The sequence below is a fragment of the Schistocerca piceifrons genome, chromosome 6, assembly GCF_021461385.2.
Source record: "Schistocerca piceifrons isolate TAMUIC-IGC-003096 chromosome 6, iqSchPice1.1, whole genome shotgun sequence".
Classification (NCBI taxonomy): Eukaryota; Metazoa; Arthropoda; class Insecta; order Orthoptera; family Acrididae; genus Schistocerca; species Schistocerca piceifrons.
In genome coordinates this window covers 389,775,010-389,796,637 of record NC_060143.1, presented here as the reverse complement: position 1 = coordinate 389,796,637, position 21,628 = coordinate 389,775,010, and the positions used below count along the sequence as shown (strand labels likewise).

Here is a 21,628-nt window from a genome sequence, read left to right as displayed (position 1 = left end):
AGGAGGATGATAAACACATTTTTGTGTTTAAGAGGTACCTCATTCAGTATAAATTTCTGTTGTCTCATGGGAAGAAGAATTTGTAGATGCATGACTGGCTTGTGGAGTCATAAGCAATGAAATCACCTTATTATGTGTTTCTATTCATAGCTGAGTTGAAAATTATAAGGTTATTGATTGTGGAACCAGCAAGGCTGCGGTGAAAAATTTTTCCAATCCTCTATGGTACTTAGTTCCTGAGATTTTGTCTCTATCCTTACTTGCTGTTGATGTTACAACAATATTCTAAGACAAATACGGCACAAGTTGCACTGCAAGCATACAGGTGAAAAACAAAGGGAAGAAAAAAAGGCAATTGCATCTGTGTCAAAGACATTTTTCTTCCCTTACAAACCTTGAGTTACTATTTTTATATGAATCTAGAATAATTTTCTTAATGAGATTTTCTATCAGTACCACCTTCCTTGCCAAAGATCATTCAATGTGGAAGGATGATTCTCATTACAAATATGCAGGGTGCGTAAAAAAAAATGTATACACACTTTGAACTGTCATAGACAATTTATTTCCCATTCTACAAGGTTAAATATCTGTGAGAAAGTAATGTTATGTTTCTTCAACAGGTGGCAGCAGTGGCAAGGAAGTAACTGCGACATGGCAGACGTGCATTTGAGCTTTGAAGCACGGAAGCAGATAATTAAGTGGTACTGGAAGTTTGAGAACGTAGCTTCGGTTCGAAGACAGTGGAGAAGTGAGTATGGTACAGAACCATCTTCAAGGTTAATAATTACATGTCTATGAGACAAATTCAAAATTCATGGAACAGTGTGTGATGTGCATAAAGGTCGATCAGGGCGACCTCATACAGCTACAAGTGATGATTCCACAACTGCGGTCTTGGAACTGTTTCAGTGTTCGCCTCAAAAATCTTCAAGGCAAGCGACACATGAGAGTAATGAAAGTGCTAGTAGTGTGCTATGCATTCTGAAGAAAGGCAAGTTTCGTGAGTACATTCCAAGGCTGATGCAACAGCTAAGTGATGACTATCCAGATCGAAGTTTAGAATTTTGTGAATGGGTTCAGGAGATGGTGAGACGTGAACCAGGATTTATGGGTAGCATAATTTGGTCAGATGAAGCCCAATTCAGACTCAATGGAACTGTCAATAGGCACAATTGTGTGTACTGGGCTGAAGATAATCCTCACATTACAGTTGAAAAGGCTGTGAATTTGCCTGGTGTAAATGTGTGGTGTGGTTTGTCTGCAAGGGGACTCATTGGGCCTTTCCTCTTTGAAGGTACTGTTACTGAAGAAACGTACCTAACACTGCTTGCTGACTCCATATTCCCTGCCATTCGTGCATTATATGGTAATGATGAGTTTTATTTCCTACAAGATGGTGCCCCACCTCACTATCATAGGGATGTACGTGCATACCTGGATCACAATGTGCCAGGCCAGTGGCTAGGACGCAGAGGATCAATCAAGTTTCCTGCACGCTCTCCAGACCTCATGCTGCTGGATTTCTTCATATGGGGCACACTAAAAGATGTGGTGTACAAACGTAAACCACGTAGCCTGGACACACTTTGGAATAAGATTCAGGCGGTGTGCACAGAAATCTTATTGGACACTTTGGTATGATGTATGGTATCAGTAGTGACTTGTACTCAGAAATTTATTGATGCTGAAGGCCACCAGTCTTAACATAAATCACATTTGCGAAGTACATTTATTTTTCCAATTGGACTTTAAGCTTTCCATTTCCAGAAATTTAACATTGTAGAATGGGAAATAAATTTTCTATGATGCTTCAAAGTGTGTATACATTTTTTTGACGCACCCTGTAGATTCAGAAAATATTTGAGGTTCTCAGTACAATAAAATGACAAAAGATGAAACTGGGGAGTAACTGTTACAGGTAGTTGCTGGAAAGAGTAAAAAATTCCAGACTGCTAACAAATCTTCAATAAAATATACTGGTTTGTGGCTGTGGCATTATGACAACATAGTTACAAACCTTTTATTGAAGTGTTGGCAGCCAGAGAAGCCTATCCTTGTACACACTACCATATAATTTCTTGTGAAATTATACTGTTCATTTTCTGCTAACATCATGTTTCGGTGCAGTAGAAGTTGTATATAAAAATATGTTTCTCCTACAGAAATTGAGTGCATTATTAACAAAAATATTATTTTAGTTTTTCACATTTTTCATGAAGTGCGTGTGTGTGTGTGTGTGTGTGTGTGTGTGTGTGTGTGTGTGTGTGTGTGAGAGAGAGAGAGAGAGAGAGAGAGAGAGAGAGAGAGAGAGAGAGAGAGAGAGAGAATTTGTATCCACACTAGCAAAGGTAGTAAGTGGTCAAGAGCTAGCGTGATTTTCTGATGTTTTTAATGTGCAACAGGTCACTCAGTGTGAAACATAGTAGGGTGAAATAACTCCCCTTGCTATGACACCACTCTCAATATAAACATTACTGTTTCATATTTCTTTCTTCTTTTACATATTTGGTACATAAACCAGTGTATATGCAATGCATAAATTCTTTTTCAAGCTGTGTTTGTCTAAAGTTTACTACTCTGAGCACATTTTACATGTGCCTGATAATATCAGTATAAGTATTTCATGTAAAACATGCTCTTTGAGGAATTATTAAAAAATGAAAACCCATGAAAGCCATATCCACTTAAAAATATCAACCCCCCCAGTCATGATTTGTTTCATGTTTAAGATACCTTATTTGAAAGTTCTCATTTTTTTCTGTGTTTTCCTTTTTCCGTTCTTCTTTGTACCTTGCATGATTCAAGAACTATCTTTATTCAAAATTATTGCAGTAAGAATTAGAGGTATTAGAAACTTGAAATGTAATCTTTTCAAAAATCAACTGTTACTATTTTGTGGTGTTAATTTTTCTGTAAGCAAACATATGTATTTTTACTATGAAAATATTTTAACCAGTGAAATATTTCAAACATAAAATTCGAATTTCTAGAGATTTATTGGTGGGATTTGCTTGTAAATAGGAAGAAAACAATAAAATTCTGTCCAGAAAATACCAATTGATACTAACACCAATTTAAAGATTGATACTCAATAGTGGACTGATAAGGTAAGGAATGAGGAGGTGCTCCACGGAATTGTCAAAGAAAGGAGCATATGGAAAACACTGAGAAGAAGAACTGTCAGGATGATAGGATATGAGTTAAAACATCACAGAATAACTTCCATGGTTCTAGAGTGAGCTGTAAAGAGTAAAAACTGTAGATGAAGATGTGGTTTAGAATACATCTAACAAATAACTGAGGACCCTAGATGCAAGAGCTACTCTGAGATGCAGAGCACAGGATTCAAGGCAGGTTGCGTCAAACCAGTAACAACATTGCTGTCTCAAAAAAAAAAAAAAAAAAAGTCAATAGTTACATGGAATAACTTTACTGCCAAATGTGTATAAGTATTATCTATCATTTCTGTCTTTTATGTCATTATTGAAAATATAATAGCTCTGTATTTTTACATTTTGAAAACTCTTCCCATGTGTGTCCATAATAGCCACTATGAAAAATTCTATGGAGAGTCTGTGTTCAGTATTTGCTAAGTAAGTTTCATAAATTTATAGTCAGGACTGAGCAATGGTAGTGTACAGTCACATGTATAGAGTCCAATGTTCAGCATTCTATGATGAATGTTCCACAAGGGTCAGCACTAAGGCACAATCATTTACGGTAAATTGTATAAAGTCCATGTTTTGCATTCACTGAGCAAGCTTTCTGCAATTGTCTGCCACTTCTTGAAGACTTTGTAAATCACTGACCAATTTTGTGATAATGATAGAATTTCTTATTTGAAAGGAATTTTTTCTGCGATAACAAATGTGCTCTACTTGAAAATTAACTTCGATAGTGTCAACTTGATTATAATAGTTTAAGCACCAAGCAGTTCAGACACCGAGCCAACAGAATGCCCATGCCTCTTTAGTGGTAGCAACTCTGTAGCAGTTGTATGATACACAGTAATTTAGCTTAGTTTCTTCTCCCCTTCATACACTTCTGTGATGAAGTGAACTATACTTATGAATTTGACAGTTTAGACTAGTGTTTACCAAATTACTCAAAGTTTTTATTTTTGTGTAAATCTTAGTGTAAATTGTTGTGTGAGGCAGCTTTCTCATATAATTTTTCCATCACCAGAAGTGCCACATCACACATATATAACTCAGTTTGAATCAGGTGACCATTGACTACAGGGCTCCAACAGTCAGTGCAGCAGCAGATGCTGGGACACCCCTATAACAGCAGCAGGTGTAGCTATTGTCTGATGCACAGTAATTCAGATTCTGCTCTCTCCCTCCCCCTCCTCTACCCTCCTTCCATGTACTCCTGTGAAGAAGTGAGCTATACCTGTGTATTTTACTGTGTAGACTAGTATTTATCACATTACTCTAAGCTTTTGTTTCTACATAAATCTTAGTGCATATCCTTGTGTCAGGTGGCTTCCTTATGTAATTTTCTGCTGCCAGAAGTGCCATGTGACATGAATAAGTTTAACTCTCATGTTAGTACACAGTGTTTAGTTTAGACCAGTGCACTGGAGTTTGCATATTTATTTCCTGCAGTAGCTATTTTGTGAACAGAGTTCATAGTAAAAAGTATCTGTTGGTACATCGATTACCAGTAGAGAAATTTATTTCTTTTAACAGTTTGTGGCCTCAGTCTGTAGTGAGAACTCTGCAGAGCAGATTTTAGTGTTTATTATTCCTGTTATAATTTGCATACATTTGAACCTCAATAGAGTGATAGACAGGTAATTTTCTCTTTTTGTGGGTCTGTTAGTGCTTTCTAAGTTACGCCTGACAGCTTTGTTTGTATTTTTTGACATCTAATATCAATTTTTTTTACACAGTATGGTATGGCTAGGGACTGTGCTTGTTGTGAGCAGGCATAAGGAGATTTGGCTGCTGTCTGCAAAATGCTGGAAGCTGCATTGATCTCGTTGACAGGCTTCTGGCTACTGCTAAAAACTGTGGCAGCATCAGGGCGCAAGTGATGAGACCTGTAGCACCTTTGAGGCCATTGGAATCCTCAGATGACCTGGTTGTTACTGCACCTTCTGATATGCAACGTCTGACTGGCCTGTCCCCTCTTGAGACTGTGTAGCTAACAGTGGAGGGTTTGCAAGTCACTGGGTAGAAGAAGAACAACAAAGCTGGCTCCTTATACCTTAGCAGCAGATATGAGGTGCTACCCAGTGTTGATAATACTCCTGAGTTAGCATGGGATGTGTCTCCTGTTGGGCTAGTGGCCGATTTTCCTGGCCATTCTGGATATTTGCACAGGGCAGGTGTGCTAGTCATCGGGAGCTCCAGTGTTAGGCAGGCAGTGGAGCCCCTCAGGGAAATAACATGGAAGCCAGGAAAGAATGCCGTGTCTGGTCAGTATGTTTGATGAGGTGTCTTGTTCATGATGTGGATGAGGCCCTGTGGCTATTGGGCTCACTGGGTGCAACCAGCTGCAAATAGTGGTACATGTCAAGCTGAATGATGCCTGCTGCTCGTGTTCTGCACCATCCTTGACTCATTTCACTGGATGGCTGACTTTCGGTAGGCAACTAGCACTGCAAGCAGGGTGTAGGCTAAGCTGGCTCTCTGTAGCATTGTACCTATGGTCAATCATGGTCCTCTGATTTGGAGTAGAGTGGAAGGTCTAAACCAGAGGCTCAGAGAACTCTACAATGGTATCAGATGAATCAGATGTGAATTTCTCATTCTCCACTATTGGATACAGAATTTTAGGGTTCCTGTAACAGGTCAGATTTGCACTGCACATAGATTCTAGGGCAGGGGCACCAAAATGGAAAACGACAGAGAGAAGGTTGAAATGCTGAATTCAGTCTTCCGAAATTGTTTCACCCCAGAATACTGTACTATGGTCTCTCCTTTCGGTCAGCATATGAACATCAAAAAGGCAGAAGTTGAGATAAAAGAACTTGGTCCACTTCTAGCAGCAGTGTATTGTAGTTCATTCAATCAACAAAGGGTACCTAATGGCTGGAAAAAAAGTCATAAGGCAGATGTACATAATTATAGGCTTGTATCATTGATGTCAGTTTGTTGCAGGAATTATGGAACAGCATGATGTTTGGGAATGAAAATTTCCTCCATAAAAATCAACATGGATTCTGCAAACAGAGATCTTGAAAAACTCAGTTCACCCTGTTCGTTCATGAGATCCATAGCACTACAGACACTGGACCTCAGGTTGATGCCATATTTGTGGACTTTGGGAAGTCATCTGACACTGTCCTGCACTGCCAGTAAGTGAAAAACATATGAACTTAGCAAGTATCAGACAATATTTATGATTGGGCTCAAGACTTCCTTGCAGACAGAAGTCAGTGTGTTGCTCTTAACACTTGAGCAGGTGGCCCCTTTTTCATAACACGCATGGGGGTGCAGCTACTTTTTACATGTGTGAAGAATAGCTAGCATTATGTTACCAAGATAAACATGTATGAGCAAAATCACAGTTTAATCTTGGTTTTATTAAACAACAATTAAATAAACCTTCATAACATCAGCTAAAGCACTGTTTAACTAAACAATAATAAAATAAACTTTCATTATATCATTCCATTACCACAGATAAGTGTTACCTTATGGTAATGACCAACTCAAAGCATTAAATAGTGTAGCCGTATGAGATCCCAACAAACCACTTATTTCATTACAATATCTCATAGATAGTTGCCTCATTGTGGAAATGTGCTGATAGCTCATAATCTGTGTCTGTTTCTTGCATGGATCATAATTTTTTCTCACTTAGCTCACTGTTTATTTTGTATTACTGCAACTCTTTTAGACATATGACAACACAATTTATCATTGTGGTAGCTGAAGCAGTAGTAAAGGAATAGGTATAGGCATGCAGATGTAAAATAACAGTTAAATGGTACAAGAGAAAGTTATTTATGGTTGGTGCACTTTATACGCAGGTATGCTTTCTCAAGGGTTAACAGAACAAAATTGTCAGATGTAAAGGCAATTTTGGGAGTCCTCCAAGAAAGTGTGATAAGACTATTACTATTTACATTGTCTGTAAATTATGTAACAGAAAGTGTGAGGAGCTCTTTAAAACTGTCTGCAGATGATGCGGGTGTCTATAAGGCAATAGCAAAGCAAGAAGACACTGTCATTTTGCAGAATAGCCTACAGAGAATTGACAAATGGTGCAGACTATGGAAGTTGACCCCAAATGTAAATAAATGTAACATATTGTGCATGCACAGGAAAAGAAATCTATTACTGCACAACTATACTATTGATGATAAATTGCTGGAAACAGTATCTAACATAAAATATTTACAATCAAACTACCTACGGCAACCTTATGTGGAACAACCATGTAGAAAAAAATAAAAGAAAAAGCAGATGCTAGACTTAGATTTATAGGAAGAATATTAAGGAAATGTAGCTCATGCACAAAGGAAGTGGCTTACAAGGCACTTGCTCGACCAATTCTTGAGTGTTGTTCATCAGCAATCTCTACCAGGTAGGAGTGATAAAAGGGATAGAGAAGATCCAATGAACAGCAGCACATTTTGTCATGGGATCATAGTCAGCATGAGTATATTACAGAGATGTTCAACAAATTTCAGTGGCAGATGTTGCAAGAAAGGCATTATGCATCACAGAGAGTTTTACTGTTTAAATTTTGAGAGAGCACTTTTTGTTAACAGTCAACATATTACTTCTTCCCACATACGTCTCACAGAATGACCACAATGAGAAAATTCCAGAAATTAGGGCTAATACAGAGGCTTACTGACAATCATTCTTTCCACATGCCATTTGGGAGCAGAACAGGGTAGGTGGGATAAGTTACTGGTACTGGAAGTACGCTCTGCCACACATTGTTAGGTAGCTTGCAGACTATTATGTAGATCTACTGGACATTAAGGAATATGATGATTGAGGCAAGAGCAGTCAGTAATGTTACCAGTGGCAAGTGAGTGTTTGCAGTTCTCCATTTTTTTTGCTATTTTCATCCTGAAATTTCATTAGTAGCATAATTTTTTAAATCTGCAAGTATTAATTGTTCCCTATTTACCTCTGACTAACTCTAAAAGAATGTAGATGGTAAATGATTGCTCATACAAAAACTGAAGGACAGTAAAAAATAACTTACATACATTTATGTTGTCTCAATTTGTCATTACATTTCACTGGTTCTGTACAGATTATGGAGTTGCAGTCTGAAGGAAAGCTACAGCCAAAGTCCAAGTTGAGTGCCACTGTTGCCTGTCCCCATTGGGTAACATTGGCTACTGGAGGCAGTGGAAGAGGTCTTCCATCTAATCGTATGTCATCCAAGCAACCTATTACAAAAGCATCAATTTTATTTACATCATTTTAAATTAATTACATGACAATAATGGTCCATTATTTACTATTAACTGAAGTTATATTAAGAATAAAAAATGCTGAATGCAGGGAGGAAGAAATAGGTATGGAAATGATGGTAGTGTTAAGCTCTGAAGCCACAACTGAGGAGAAAAAGGAAGAGGGAGAAAAAATGTATTGGGACACATATTGTGCACTTAGTCCCAGAAATATATACTAACGTTTTAAAATTTTAAAAGAAACTCAGTGTGTAAAGTTCTGTGTTGTACAAATGAATACCACAAATGAATGGAACCTGCTCTCTGATTAAAAAAGTGCAGAGCATTTTACTTCAAGTATATCTTAATTTTCTGATGAAACATAAATGCTAGTTTTTTCAGAATACATTCACCCTCTGCTGTTTTCCAGTACATTCTTTGGCATAATTCAGCAAGGATTAATAAGCACCAACTTTTTGAAAAAGTGATACAAAAACAAAAGCTAATGAAAAGCTAAGGAACATACAAGACTCACATTTTTTTCTTTTTAAGCAACAAATTTACTCTTTGTGGGTATTATTGGTAAATGATAAAAAAATAAGTTTGGATGGAGAATGAGGTAGGCCACTATAACATCAGATGAAAAAATTTATACAAATTTTACTTTCTTGCCATTAGTTTAGAATATACATTGGGTCTGCTGTAAAATAAAGCAAAAATGTCATCTTCATGAAGACTGGTTTGCATCATGGTGCTTTACTAGGCATACTCCTTGTGGTACATGCTGTTGCATTTCTCCAACCTTCGAAATGTCTTAGTCAGCCAGTTATAGGGGGCCTACCGTTTAATGTGAGCTCTAAACCATGGTGTCACACAGTGTTTTTCACATTAACAAACATTTCCAGAGGGGTACTAAGTGATAATAGACAGATAAAAAGCACATAATTGGAATAGGATCAAATACAACATATTCAAATACATTGCCTGCCACTTTAACACTGCATCACAAATCTTGGATTAATATGATCCCCACATATCTCAAGCAAGCAAGGAGACAATCAGATAGAAAGTGTCAGTCTAGAAGTGAAAGTGCTACCCACGAAAAAACAGACAGTTATGGACCATTTCATAACAAAAGATAAGCCCAATGAAAGTCATGAGAACACACTTACTAGGTCGAATTTCAAGCCATCAAATGCAGCAACAAGGCAGTCGTTAATGGACAGATGGGTGAAAAAGGACAGAAAAAAAGTGAAAATTGCGAACATTTCAATAGAAGAAAAGCAAGAATCCACAAACGGTGAACCAGCAAGCCACACAGCAAACACCATGAATACCATCCCTGGAAAACATGAGGATTTTTTACCATGAAGTGCACTAGCTCAAATAGCAAGGTAAGTGGTCAAGCAAGAAATGATTCCCTCCCTGTCCCTAATTTTAAATTACTCCATTAAAATGTTCAGTCACTCCCGAATAAACTAAATGAAATAGAAATAATATTAAATGATCTAAATGATATTTCTGTACTATGCTTTACAGAACACTGGCTCAAACAAGATATGTTTGAGCAAACATACCTTCCTCAGTTCAAACTTGCAAGCATGTTTTGTAGGAAAATATCGAGTCGTGGGGGTACTTGTATATATGTTAAAGAAAATATTGAATTCAATAGTGTAAGTAAATACCATAAAATGTCCTGTGAAAAAGATATAGAACTGTCTATTGCTGAACTACCAAGGCAAAATACAGTTATTATTTGCGTATACAGGTCACCAGATGGAGAAAAAAGTGTTTTACAATCACATGGAGGAACTCTTGGAAGAAATTCACTCTCCCAAGAAAAATATAATTATATGTGGTGACTTTAATATTGATTTCTCGAAAGCCAATAAATTCAGAGATGACATTATAAATTTACTACAATTGTTCAAAATCAGTCGAATGGTAACTGAACCAACTCAAGAAACACCTACCTCTGCATCTATTATTGATCAGATCTTGATAAATACGTGCAAATATGCCTATAACACACAAGTTGTAAACATGAATTTTAGCGATCACTATACTCAAATTCTTACAATGAATGTTTCAGGACACCAAATTCCCAGTCGAATACAACACAGTGTAAAGAATTTCAGTATAACAGATGTGGAGTATTTTTGTCCTCTCCTAGAGGGTGAGAGTTGGAAAGATGTATATGACTGTAGTGAGACCAATGAGAAATATGATAAGTTTATGGCTACATTCAAACATTCTTTTGAAATGGCTTTTCCCAAGAAAACAACAATGCTGAACTCTACTCAAAAATTAAACTAGTGGATTAAAAAATGGATAAGGATATCATGTCAAAATAAAAGGAGATTGTATGAGTACTCCAAGCATAATACCAGTCCTGACTTTATTGTGTGGCATCGATAGTCCGTATCAACCACAAAACTTTATATCTATGAACTGTAAGTGCTCTGTTGAGCCTCCATCTTAACTTTAGTCAGTTATTTGTTATACTTCATTCTGTATGGATGCAGTGTTAAGTGTAAATATATACGAGCTACGACATATATTTTCTATATCCCGATTACCAATCCTGTTCACATAGTGGTGACCCCGCAGTTTGTTCATGTTTTTCGTCTTCCACACTGCTTTTTATGCAACATGTTATATGCACTATGCAATGACCATGCCAAACAATGCCTTGTTCGAAGATGTGGAAGCACAACTCAGCTCACCGAGTTTCGTCGTTTCTTTGCCAATGGCATATTCATCATTTACGCACAGTGACTGACATTCTCAACCAACGCCGTGTGCTAACCTCATTAGTTTTCAATGGTCAACAACTATGCCGTTAGAGTGAACAATGGACTAAGGCTTCGCGTCACCAAATTATGCCCATCCAACAGTGAAATGTGAACTGAACAATATTTCCAATTGTGTCTCTTCAAATCGTGTGTTTCAAGAACAATGTGATCTCCATTCAAACACATGTTTAGTCACCCACCGGTGTGCTACATCAATTACTGCTGGGCCATGACCAATGCCACCATTACTACAAACCATGTCGGATCCGTTCCACGCATGTGCTGTTCCAGTTGTGTCTAATTTACATGCACAATTCAGTGTTTCACATAACATGGACCCCTTACCCCACCTCAGTGGCCCGCCACATGCACTTAAGGTGTGTTAAGCATCAGATAGTTTCCACGCAGGTGGCTTTCTCAACCTTAAACCCCCCCCCCCCCCCCCCCCCTTGCGAGGGTCCCCGTATTCAGTCGCTCAACTGCCTGCCACTCCCACAGCACTGCCTGTGTCTTCCGTGCCAGTCTCTCACCCTGTTCCGTTCCGGAAGCAGGTCGTAATCATCCAGCACTCGTCACTCATGGTCCAGTTTTGGGGCCCCCTCGTGTACTGTCCATCCACCCATTTCCACAGTGCCATCTGTGCCTGCCGTGCCATATTTTCATGACACACAGTCAACTATACCAGCTGCTGCTACTACAGATTCACTCACCTGGTTTAAATCTGGGCCAATCGCGCTGGCCTCTGACTTAACCTCATTTCAGCCGCTACCCCAGGAGATGCCGAATCCACCATTGCCACCCCCTCCTGGCTGCCTGCCAAAGCTATTGCACTTATACGAGGACAACCCGGCATCATGGTTCATGCTCATCGAGCATCTGTTCGAGTTACATCATGTGTCTGACGACAACTCAAAGTTTCTCTGCCTCGCCACACACCTCCATGACCACTCGAATTTGATTTGTGACCTGCTCCTTTCGCCACCAGCTGCATCAAAATTTGAATTTGCAAAGAAGACTATAATGGAACGACTTGCCTGCTCGCCACAAGAGTTAATAATCAAGATTCTATATGAAGAGCACCTGGGGGAACACACACCCTCACAACTCTGGCGCTGCCTTTGATTGCTCGTGAACGAGCATACTATGTCTGATGCCATGCTATGGGCTGTGCGGTCTGTCAAACTACCTACTGATCTACAGATTCATCTGTTACCACACTCATTTGAGTCCATCGGCTCCCCCTACACATAGCTGACCAGTTGTATTCGCTGCTGCGGCAACATCAGCCAGTTCATTCCACACTGTTCGTCAGATCAGCCACCCCCACATACCGACCTACAGCCTGCAGAGGTAGGGCTCGCTCTGCCGTCACCTTGTCTACTTCTTCTGGCAGCATGAGCTCACTCTCTCCACTGTCTGAGCACTCCACGATTGCTCACACACCTTACGTACCAGTCTATTTACCGGAACAAATCAACGAGGACAAGCCGTCCCCGCTGTCGCAGTCTCCACCTCCTAACCCTGCTCACTATTTCTGCTGGTACCACAAAGTGTTCGGCAATGACGCCAAGAAGTGCAGGTTGCCATACCAATACCCAAATGCTGACCGCAGGAACTAAGAGTCGCTGAGTCCTGTGGGGAACCTAACAGGTGCCCTCTTACATTACACTCTGTTCACTTGTCTGCCGGCTGAATGGTCATCTCTATGTGACTGACATTGCATCAAGTCTAGATTTTCTGGTCAACACTGGTGCTGACGTGTAGATCATACCTACTTTGATGGCTCCACCTGCTTCTTCACAGATGAAGTTACTTCTATGAGCTCTCAACGCGTCGACGTTACCTACCTCAGGCTCAGTAAAGGTTATGGTGACACCATTTCCTTCTCTACGTTTTCCGTGGATTCTCTACATCGTCGACATCGATGAAGCGGTTCTCAGTATGGATTTTTGGTCTCATTATGAAGTATCTCTGAACATCATATGGGGTTCAGTGCTCCACCATCCTACGAACACTCACATGCTGTGCACCCGCACCTATGTCCAACGCTCTGTTTCCACTGCAACATACGAGTATGATATCATATGCGAGTGCTCCTCCCTTGCGGGCAACATTGTGACCTGCGTTACTGACCTACTGTCAGAATACAACTTGGTGACTCAACTCCACCAGGACAATGAGAAGCTGAAACAATGCTTCACATCCACTTACAGTGAGCTCGTCGCGACTTGTACCTCAGTTCTGGAACTGCAGTCCATAGTGCCGCCACCTAAACAAGATTGCTCAGCCAAGCCTAGCTCGAACTCTCACCAGGTTAGTCCACAAACTTTACTTGCATGTGATGTTCCATCCAGCACCCCCCCCCCCCCCCCCCCCTCCCCGTCACGCTCGCCTCATCCAGTGCCGTGTGTTTCAAACAGTGCTGCTAATGACAATCACACGCATGTCGCAACCATGCCCGCCACTCAGACAGCTACCGCGCATACTGATAAACATTCTCCCTCTCTCACTCACTGGCCACATGACACAGTGGCCATTGTGGCCCCATGTGCAACGCCAGTGCTGTTCTTGCCTGCACCGGTTGTCCAGTGCAAGGTTAAAAGTGGACAGTCGCCACCCGTTCCCCTTCACTTGGCGCTGTGCGTGCACCCACCCCCTCCACACAAGTGCACACTGCGCTCTCGTGAGAGACAAGTGAATTTCATGCTACCTTTCCCCTACTTGTCTGTAGACTCGGCACCAGGACATTAACCAATCTCAAGTGCAGTTCTCAGTTTCTCCCGTCACTAATGGAATGATACACAAAATAGTTACCGCTACTGGCCCTCCTATTAGGCATAAGGTCTGACGCCTCAACACTATCAAGTTGCATGCGGCTCGGCAGTAGATTAATGATCTTTTGGTGGCAGGTGTTCTGCAACCTTCAGACAGCAACTGGTCTTCACCAATGCACCTCATCTCCAAACAAGATGGATTGAATGTGGGGTGATTACAGACACTTAAATGCTTGTATCATCAAGGACAACTACCCAGTGCTGTACATCAATGACTTCACTCATATGTTACCGGGCGCCATAATTTTCAGTGTTATTGACTGTAACCGTGCCTACCACCAGATTTCCATGGCGCTGGAAGACATTCCTAAGATGGCTATTATCATGCCACTTGGTTTATTCCAACATCACTTCAGGCCATTTGGCCTAAAGAATGCGGCGCAAATGTGGCAACATTTCGTTGACTCTATCTTGTGACTGTTCCAGTTAAACTTTGCTTATCCGGATGACATTCTTGTTTTCAGCAGCTCAAAGGAGGAACATGAAAATTATTTGTCTACGGTCCTCCAGACTTCAAACCCCAACGGTGCCAAGGTCAACAAAGACGAGTTTCAGTTGCTCAAGGCGTCAGTCTCCTTCCCAGGTTACACCATCTCTGCTGACGGAATACAGCCTCCCAAATCTCGTGTGCAGGCTATCACATCTCTGCCGCCCCTGGCTACTTACAAAGAGCTATGCTGTTTTCTCGGCACCATCAATTACTATCATTGCCATCTGCCTTCCGCCACCGTTGTCCAGGCACCCCTGACGGTCGCGCTATCAGGCAAACAAACTTCCGGTATCAAACCCGTCTCTTGGACTGCTCCGATGCTAGAGGCCTTCAAGGCTCTGGAGACTTCTTTAGCTCATGCCGTGACACTTGGCCACCCTGACCCCTCGGCTGAGTTATTCATCACTACAGACGCCAGCGACATCGCAGTGGGGGCAGTGTTGCAACAAGCGCAAGGGGCGACACGGTTTCTCCCCTTCATTTCTTCTCCAAGAAACTATCTATGGATCAGAGAAAATATTCTGCATTCAATAGAAAGCTCCTTGCTGTTTATGAGGCAATCAAACGTTTCTGTCCTGATGTCAAGGGACGTTCGTTTTTCATCCTCACTGATCACAAACCTCTGGCAGAAGTGTTCTGCAACCCACCTGAGGACCCGTCCCCTTGATGTTACTGCCACTTTGAGCTGGTTTCTCAATTCACAATGGACATCCGATACATCAAGGGTGCAGATAACATTGCTGTGGATTTCTTCTTGTGCATCAGTGCTGTTTCCCACGTCATTAGCCTTTCCGATCTGGCCTCCCTCCAAGCTTCTGACGAAGATTCTCAGGCTCTCCCGCGAGACCCACAAACATCACTTGTTTTCACAAAGGCTAAATTTCCTGCCGTTTCTGATGAGGTGTGGTGTGATTCTTCGACTGCCACCCTATGTCCTTTGCTCCCACCTGGGCTGCGCCAACAGGTTTTCGATACCCTGCATAACCCAGCCCACCTGGGCGTTCGAGCCACCATACGTCTTGTGTCAGAACGTTTTGTTTGGAAGAATATCAAATGGGACTGTCAAACCTGGGCACGCAGCTGTGTTGCTTGCCAGTGCAGCAAGATCAACCACCACACCTCCCCGCCTCTGGGCAAGTTCAACATTCCCACAGGACGATTCTGTCACATACATATTGATCTGATCGGGCCTCTTTCTCTTTCTGAGGGTCATGGCTATCGACCATTTGTCTTGCTGGATTGAGGCTGTCCCTCTCCCTAACATTACTGCCAAGACAGTAGCCAAGTCTTTCATTGGCTCATGGAATGCTCGTTTCGGGTGGCCGACCACTATCACCACCCATCAGGGTCGACAATTCGAATCCTCCCTTTTCACCATCCTCTGCAATATCTGCTGTATTAAAAAAATCCACACTACTGCCTATCATCCACAAAGCAATGGGTTGGTGGAGAGATGGCACCGCACCCCCAAGATGGCCATTTGATGCCATGATTGTCTCTGATCGGAAGCTCTCCCGTGGGTGCTACTTGGTCTATGCTCGACCTATAAACCTAACCTACAGGGGACTATATCTGAATTTGTTTTTGGTGAGAATCCAGTCCTACCGGGGGAACTTAATTTTTCCCAGGTTATCGAGGACCTCCCCCCCCCTGGCCAGATTTCATTAGCTGGATGCGCATGCATTTTCAACAAACGTATTTGCACACACCCATGTCAGTCACCGCCTGAGACTTATGTTCCCACTGCACTCTCCGACTGCTCCCATGTCATGCTGCATGAAGATGCAGTTAGGCAGCCTCTTCAACCTCCTTATCTTGGCTTCTACAAGGTCCTGTGATGAGGGGCATGACTTTAGATATCATGATTAAAGACCGCACACAGACAGTTTCTCTGCATCATCTGAAACTGGCTTTCATTGACCCTGATGGTCTCACACCGCCGCAGTCGGACTCTGCAGATGATCCATACTTGATCGAGAATGAAGATGTGCCCCAATCATCCTCCCCGCACACCTCTTCTGCCAAAGACCATTCTCCACCGTTCGCTGATTTCCTCGCCCCCTGTTTCACCCTGTGCAGGTTTCACGCCCTCACCTCCAATGTTGGAGACACACATACCTACTATCAGTTTGTCCTGCAGTGTGCCACTGCACTGTGTGAATGAAATTTCTATAGTGATGTTCAACGACCGAGTGCTCATTTTCTTGACAGATACCAAGATTCTGCCATCAGACAGTCCCTTACACTTCAGCATTGAACACATCCTCACACTCACACTCAAGTGTGACCGAGCATCTCTACACACTTTCATTTTTACGGACAGCTCAGTCCACTTAAGGGCCACACATGCCTCCACCACACCGTCAACCGCCCCACCCGCTTACTCCTGGGCCAGCTGCCGTCTCATCCGGCCACGATGGCTGACTGACTACAAAGTGGACCTGTCTCTCGCCTCTCCGTCTGCTCAACCCACCTTGTTTGAGATGGAAGTACCTGTGGTGCGCCTGCCTACGCGCAAAATTTCCACCAATGTCGAAGCCCACACGCTCTCACCCTTGGACATCTGTAGCACTTCGTACTGCCTGGGGGAGGGGGGGCTGTGTGGAGTCGATAGTTCATATCAACCACGAAACTTATTATCTGCGAACTCTAAGTGCTCTGTCGAGCCTCCATCTTAACTTTGCTTTAGTTAGTTCTTTGTTACACTTCATTCTCTACGGACACAGTGTCAAGTGTAAATATATACAAGCTATGACATACATGGAAATTAAGTTTTCTATTTCCCGATTACCGATCCTTTCCCATAATGTCTTGCTTGGTAAGTAACAACTGAATGGCAGCTTTTTTAAAGTAAAAGAACTTGCAAACACTGAATAGGGAATTAATTTATAGCCACTTTAATCACAGAATAAAGGAAATTCAGTTGACTCATAGCACCCAGGTGGAGACATGATTAATTCAACTGTTAATGTACTCAATTGTTTCTCTACTATGCTGAAATAGTTTTGGATGTGTTCCATATCAATCAGTCAATGAGACCACTGGAACATCTTGTATTTTTGTTCATAATAATTCTGAGCTGCATGTTATTTATCCCGTCCTACACATATCTACATCCCGTGTTTGATTCTCATATAAAATTCCATTCTTCTTCTTCAACCATCATGTACTTATTTTAATTTTTGTTGTATTTTTTAAATAAAGATCAGACTCTGCCTAATCAATGCATATTACTTGTTTTCTTCTTTAGTGGTTGTCCTCTGATATAAATAGCTTCCAGAAAGTAAAATAACCAAATTCATTTGCTATCACTTCTGAGCCACACAGCTTCATTTCCTTTGAAAATTGATAGAAAACTATAGCGATGTATCCAGATATTAGATATTACTAACCATTGCAGTGAACAGATAATTGTTTGTGTGTGATAAAAATAGATAACCACTGATTTCTTTCAACAGGAGAAAAAATATCTAGAGGTTAGTATCAGAAGTGATGCTATCTAGCGAAGCAACCTCAAATATCGTCATATGAAAGTTTTATACCAAAGGAGGTAATAAATATTACTAATACAATGTTACTCATGAATATTTACAAATTATATCTGTATGTGAATAAAGAATAATAGTTTCCACTGCAAAATAGTAACCATATTGAGTTGCTTATGATTACCATTTCTGTAATCAGCATATATTTCTAATGTATTTATGCCAGTATGCTCTGCCTTCCCACCAGCATGAGCACCTTCTTGTTTGTCAATTACCAACCACTGGTGACCTTCAAACAGTGATGTCTGATTTCTTCTCAAGAATTCACCATCATCTAGTTCCAATATTGATAAAGAGCCATATCGAGAAACCTGAAAAATAGTTAAAACACATTTGGGAGAAGGGTATAACTTGTGACATATCACTAATGCTATAAAAATATTACTAAGAAAAGGATCTTTCTGATTTATCCCTCAATAATTTCATTCTTAATTGCTCTGTTATTGGACCTACCTTTGCTGTGTGCCAGTATCCATCATCAACAGAAATGTAACATAAGCAGATGTTCTTCTCTTCAATATTCATTCTGTTTAAGTTATAACGAAAGTATAGGTTTCCATTATTTATCTGTAATAGAAATAAAAGCCATTCTATTACTATTTAAACAGACCATGATTAAAATTACTATTCCTAATATGACTCAGTAATAACCTGTGGTTTCCTAATGCTCTTGTATCATATTAAGTTAATGTCAACTATTTTGCACACAGTCTACAGTGAGAAGACAATTATCAAGTTAAAAGCTGGTACCAAGCAGTTCAGTACACAAAATGAAAAGAAGAGATGACATGAGAGGAGAGGGTAAAAATTGGACAGATGTACAGCAGATGAGCCAAAGGAAGATGGAGGATGGAAGAGTGAGAAATGACTGTGGAAAGAATGTGACTGAAAATTCTGACATTACACCTTAAAAAATGCAACTAAGAAAACTTAAGAATATAACTGAGTTGGAAAGCTAAATGTGTGCCTCTCTTATTTGCATTTTAGAAGAATGAAAAGTGAGATAAGCAGCAAAGGGAGCAGAATCATTAGTTCTGTAATGACCCAAAAAGTAGAAATGAGTTGAAAGCACTTCTCCTAATGTTAAAAGGAATATGCCTCTTTAATGAAACCTTGAATGTTGTATGTAACTAAAACCCAGGTTACTCCTGTCAGCGGTAGTGAATTAAATATGCTTCCACAACACATTTTTGCATAAATACTAAAAATATAGTATGAAACAGTGACACTGTTGTTGCTACTTCACTACAGTGTTTTTTCATCAGGAATGAATTAAACATACTGTTCAAGTAAAGAGATCAAGTACTCATAATGAAAAGAGATAAAAAAGAAATCACAAATGAAACCATCCTTGAACCCTGGTTCCAGTGAAACTAAAATATTAACTTATTTCCTAAATTTATGATGAAACACTAATAGTGTCAACTGACTATTAAAATCCCAAACAGATGAAGAGTGACAAGAAGGACACGGAATAGTGAAGAATATTGTGTTATAAATCTAAAAATCTAAAAATAAAATTTTAATATCAGTCATTGTATGAATGACCTCACAGCATCATGTTACGTTTTTGGAATATATTTTCTAAGATTTGAAGGTATGAGTTTCACTATATAGATATGAGTTGACAAAACATAAATTAAGCTGCTATGGACCTACTTTCCTGTCTTAACAATCATCAAATTGTATAAATAATTACTTTTCTAATGCAGTGATTTTGGCCCACAAAATAGTAATAAGCAAGCCTGTTGAGTTTAAAAACTTATACTTCTTAAAAATAACACAGCCAGTATTACTGTTTTCTGTATATTAATATTGTCACAGACGAAACTGAGTAACACACTCACTGTAGTGTAGTTGTAATGATACGAGACTACTGCATGGAGAGTAGTGAGTTCAAAAATCACCTGAACTGTAAAATTTTAATTTCGATATTCAGTTTGAGTACATTCTAGAAGTATCCACAAATGTCAAGAATCATTGTGCTGGAATGTTCTGTAACTGTATATATACCATATGTGTTCTGGCCAGAGGCAGTTCGCTCCACACTCTTGTATGTGCAAGTGCTGAATAAACCTTCATTAAGTGAAGTTAGTGTTCATCATTCATCTCATTACACCTTCTTCTATGTGACATTATTCTAGTAGTTTCTCTCAGCTTTTGTAAGTGTCCTAGAAGCATAGGCTATAACCTTCCCTTTTCCATCTGAAATTTGTACCAGAACAGCACCAATTCCATGCCACCTGGAATCTGTGGGTATTTCTGTAGGTGACCTCTCAGCATACAGACCAAGTACAGGGTCAGTCATCAGAGCTTTTCACAGCACATCAAAAGAATCTTGTTGACCACCACCCCAGATAAATTTAGCATCAGCTTTTAACAACTCTTGGAGTGGCCTGGCTTTGATACAAAAGTCTTTGATAAAACGACGGTAATAAGAACATAATCCGTGGAAGCTTCTCATATCTCTAATACTTTTAGGAATAGGAAATTCCGTTATAGATCTCACATTTTCTGGGTCTGGCCACACACCTTTGTTTGACACAAGGTGTCCAAGTATTTTGATTTCTTTTGCTCCAAAGAGACTCTTTCTTGGATTAAGCTTTGGTCTGCCTTGTTGGAGACACTTAAGAACAGCCCTCAGTCTTTTTATGTGTTCATCAAATGTCTCTGAGAACACTATAGTGTCATCTAAATAACAAAGACACATTGTCCACTTCAGGTGACTTAGAAAATTATCCACCATCCATTCAAAAGTTGCTGGTGCATTACACAAACTAAATGGCATTACCTTAAACTCATACAGGCTCTCAGGGGTGATGAATGCAGTTTTCTCATGATAAGCCTCATCTACTTTGATTTGCCAGTATCCCGAGTACATGTCCTTGGTTTAGAAAAACTTAGCCCCCTTCAGACAATCTAACGTATTGTCAATTCGTGGAAGAGAGTAAACGTCTTTTTTAGTTATCTTATTACGCTTCCTTTTAATCAACAAAAAAGTGCCAACTGCCATCCATCTTCCTGACAAGAATGATTGGTGATGACCATGGGCTGTACGAAGGCTGAATGATGTCATTCTTCACCATTTTCTCTACCTTGCTGCGAATTATTCGACGTTCTGTTGCTGACACACGGTATGCTCTCTGGCTTACTGGTTGATGGTCCCCAGTGCTAATCCAGTGCTTCACCATCAAGTTGTCTAATTTGCTCTTCACCTATGCATTGAAGCATTCAGAGAACTCTTGAAGAATGACAAGTAGCTTCTTCTGTTGTTACTTAGTGAGATCTGGTAATAGTTGAGCTAGAAGATATTGTCTCACAGTGACAGCGCACATTATTGATGACACAGTGGCTCCCATCAGGCGACAGCAGAGCCGCTGTTTACATGGCAAGAAACCTGAGTTTGAGTCATATTCAACAGATCACAATCTGTTGGAGACAGAAGAAGAAGAAGCGGGTGTTACAGTAACAGCAACTGTGTGCCACCACATGAGACATCCTTCCAGGATGGTGGTGATGGCCAAGATCCAAACAAGTGGCTGAAGGTATATGAGCATATAGCCAAATTTAACAAATGGGATGACACCGTG

The 21,628-nt window shown here is 40.4% G+C and overlaps 1 protein-coding gene across 1 annotated transcript in view; it reads right to left on the bottom strand.

Annotated features, from left to right (window-relative positions):
• The window catches only part of LOC124803337 (neural-cadherin-like), a 251,418-nt gene that overhangs the window by 38,328 nt on the left and 191,462 nt on the right, over nt 1-21,628 (bottom strand). Inside the window, exons 21-23 of the mRNA XM_047264522.1 lie at nt 18,492-18,605; nt 18,163-18,349; nt 8,182-8,371 (exon numbers count right to left, since the gene is read on the bottom strand). Of these exons, the coding sequence (XP_047120478.1) occupies nt 8,182-8,371; nt 18,163-18,349; nt 18,492-18,605 (491 nt within the window). The remainder of the gene's footprint in view (nt 1-8,181; nt 8,372-18,162; nt 18,350-18,491; nt 18,606-21,628) is intronic.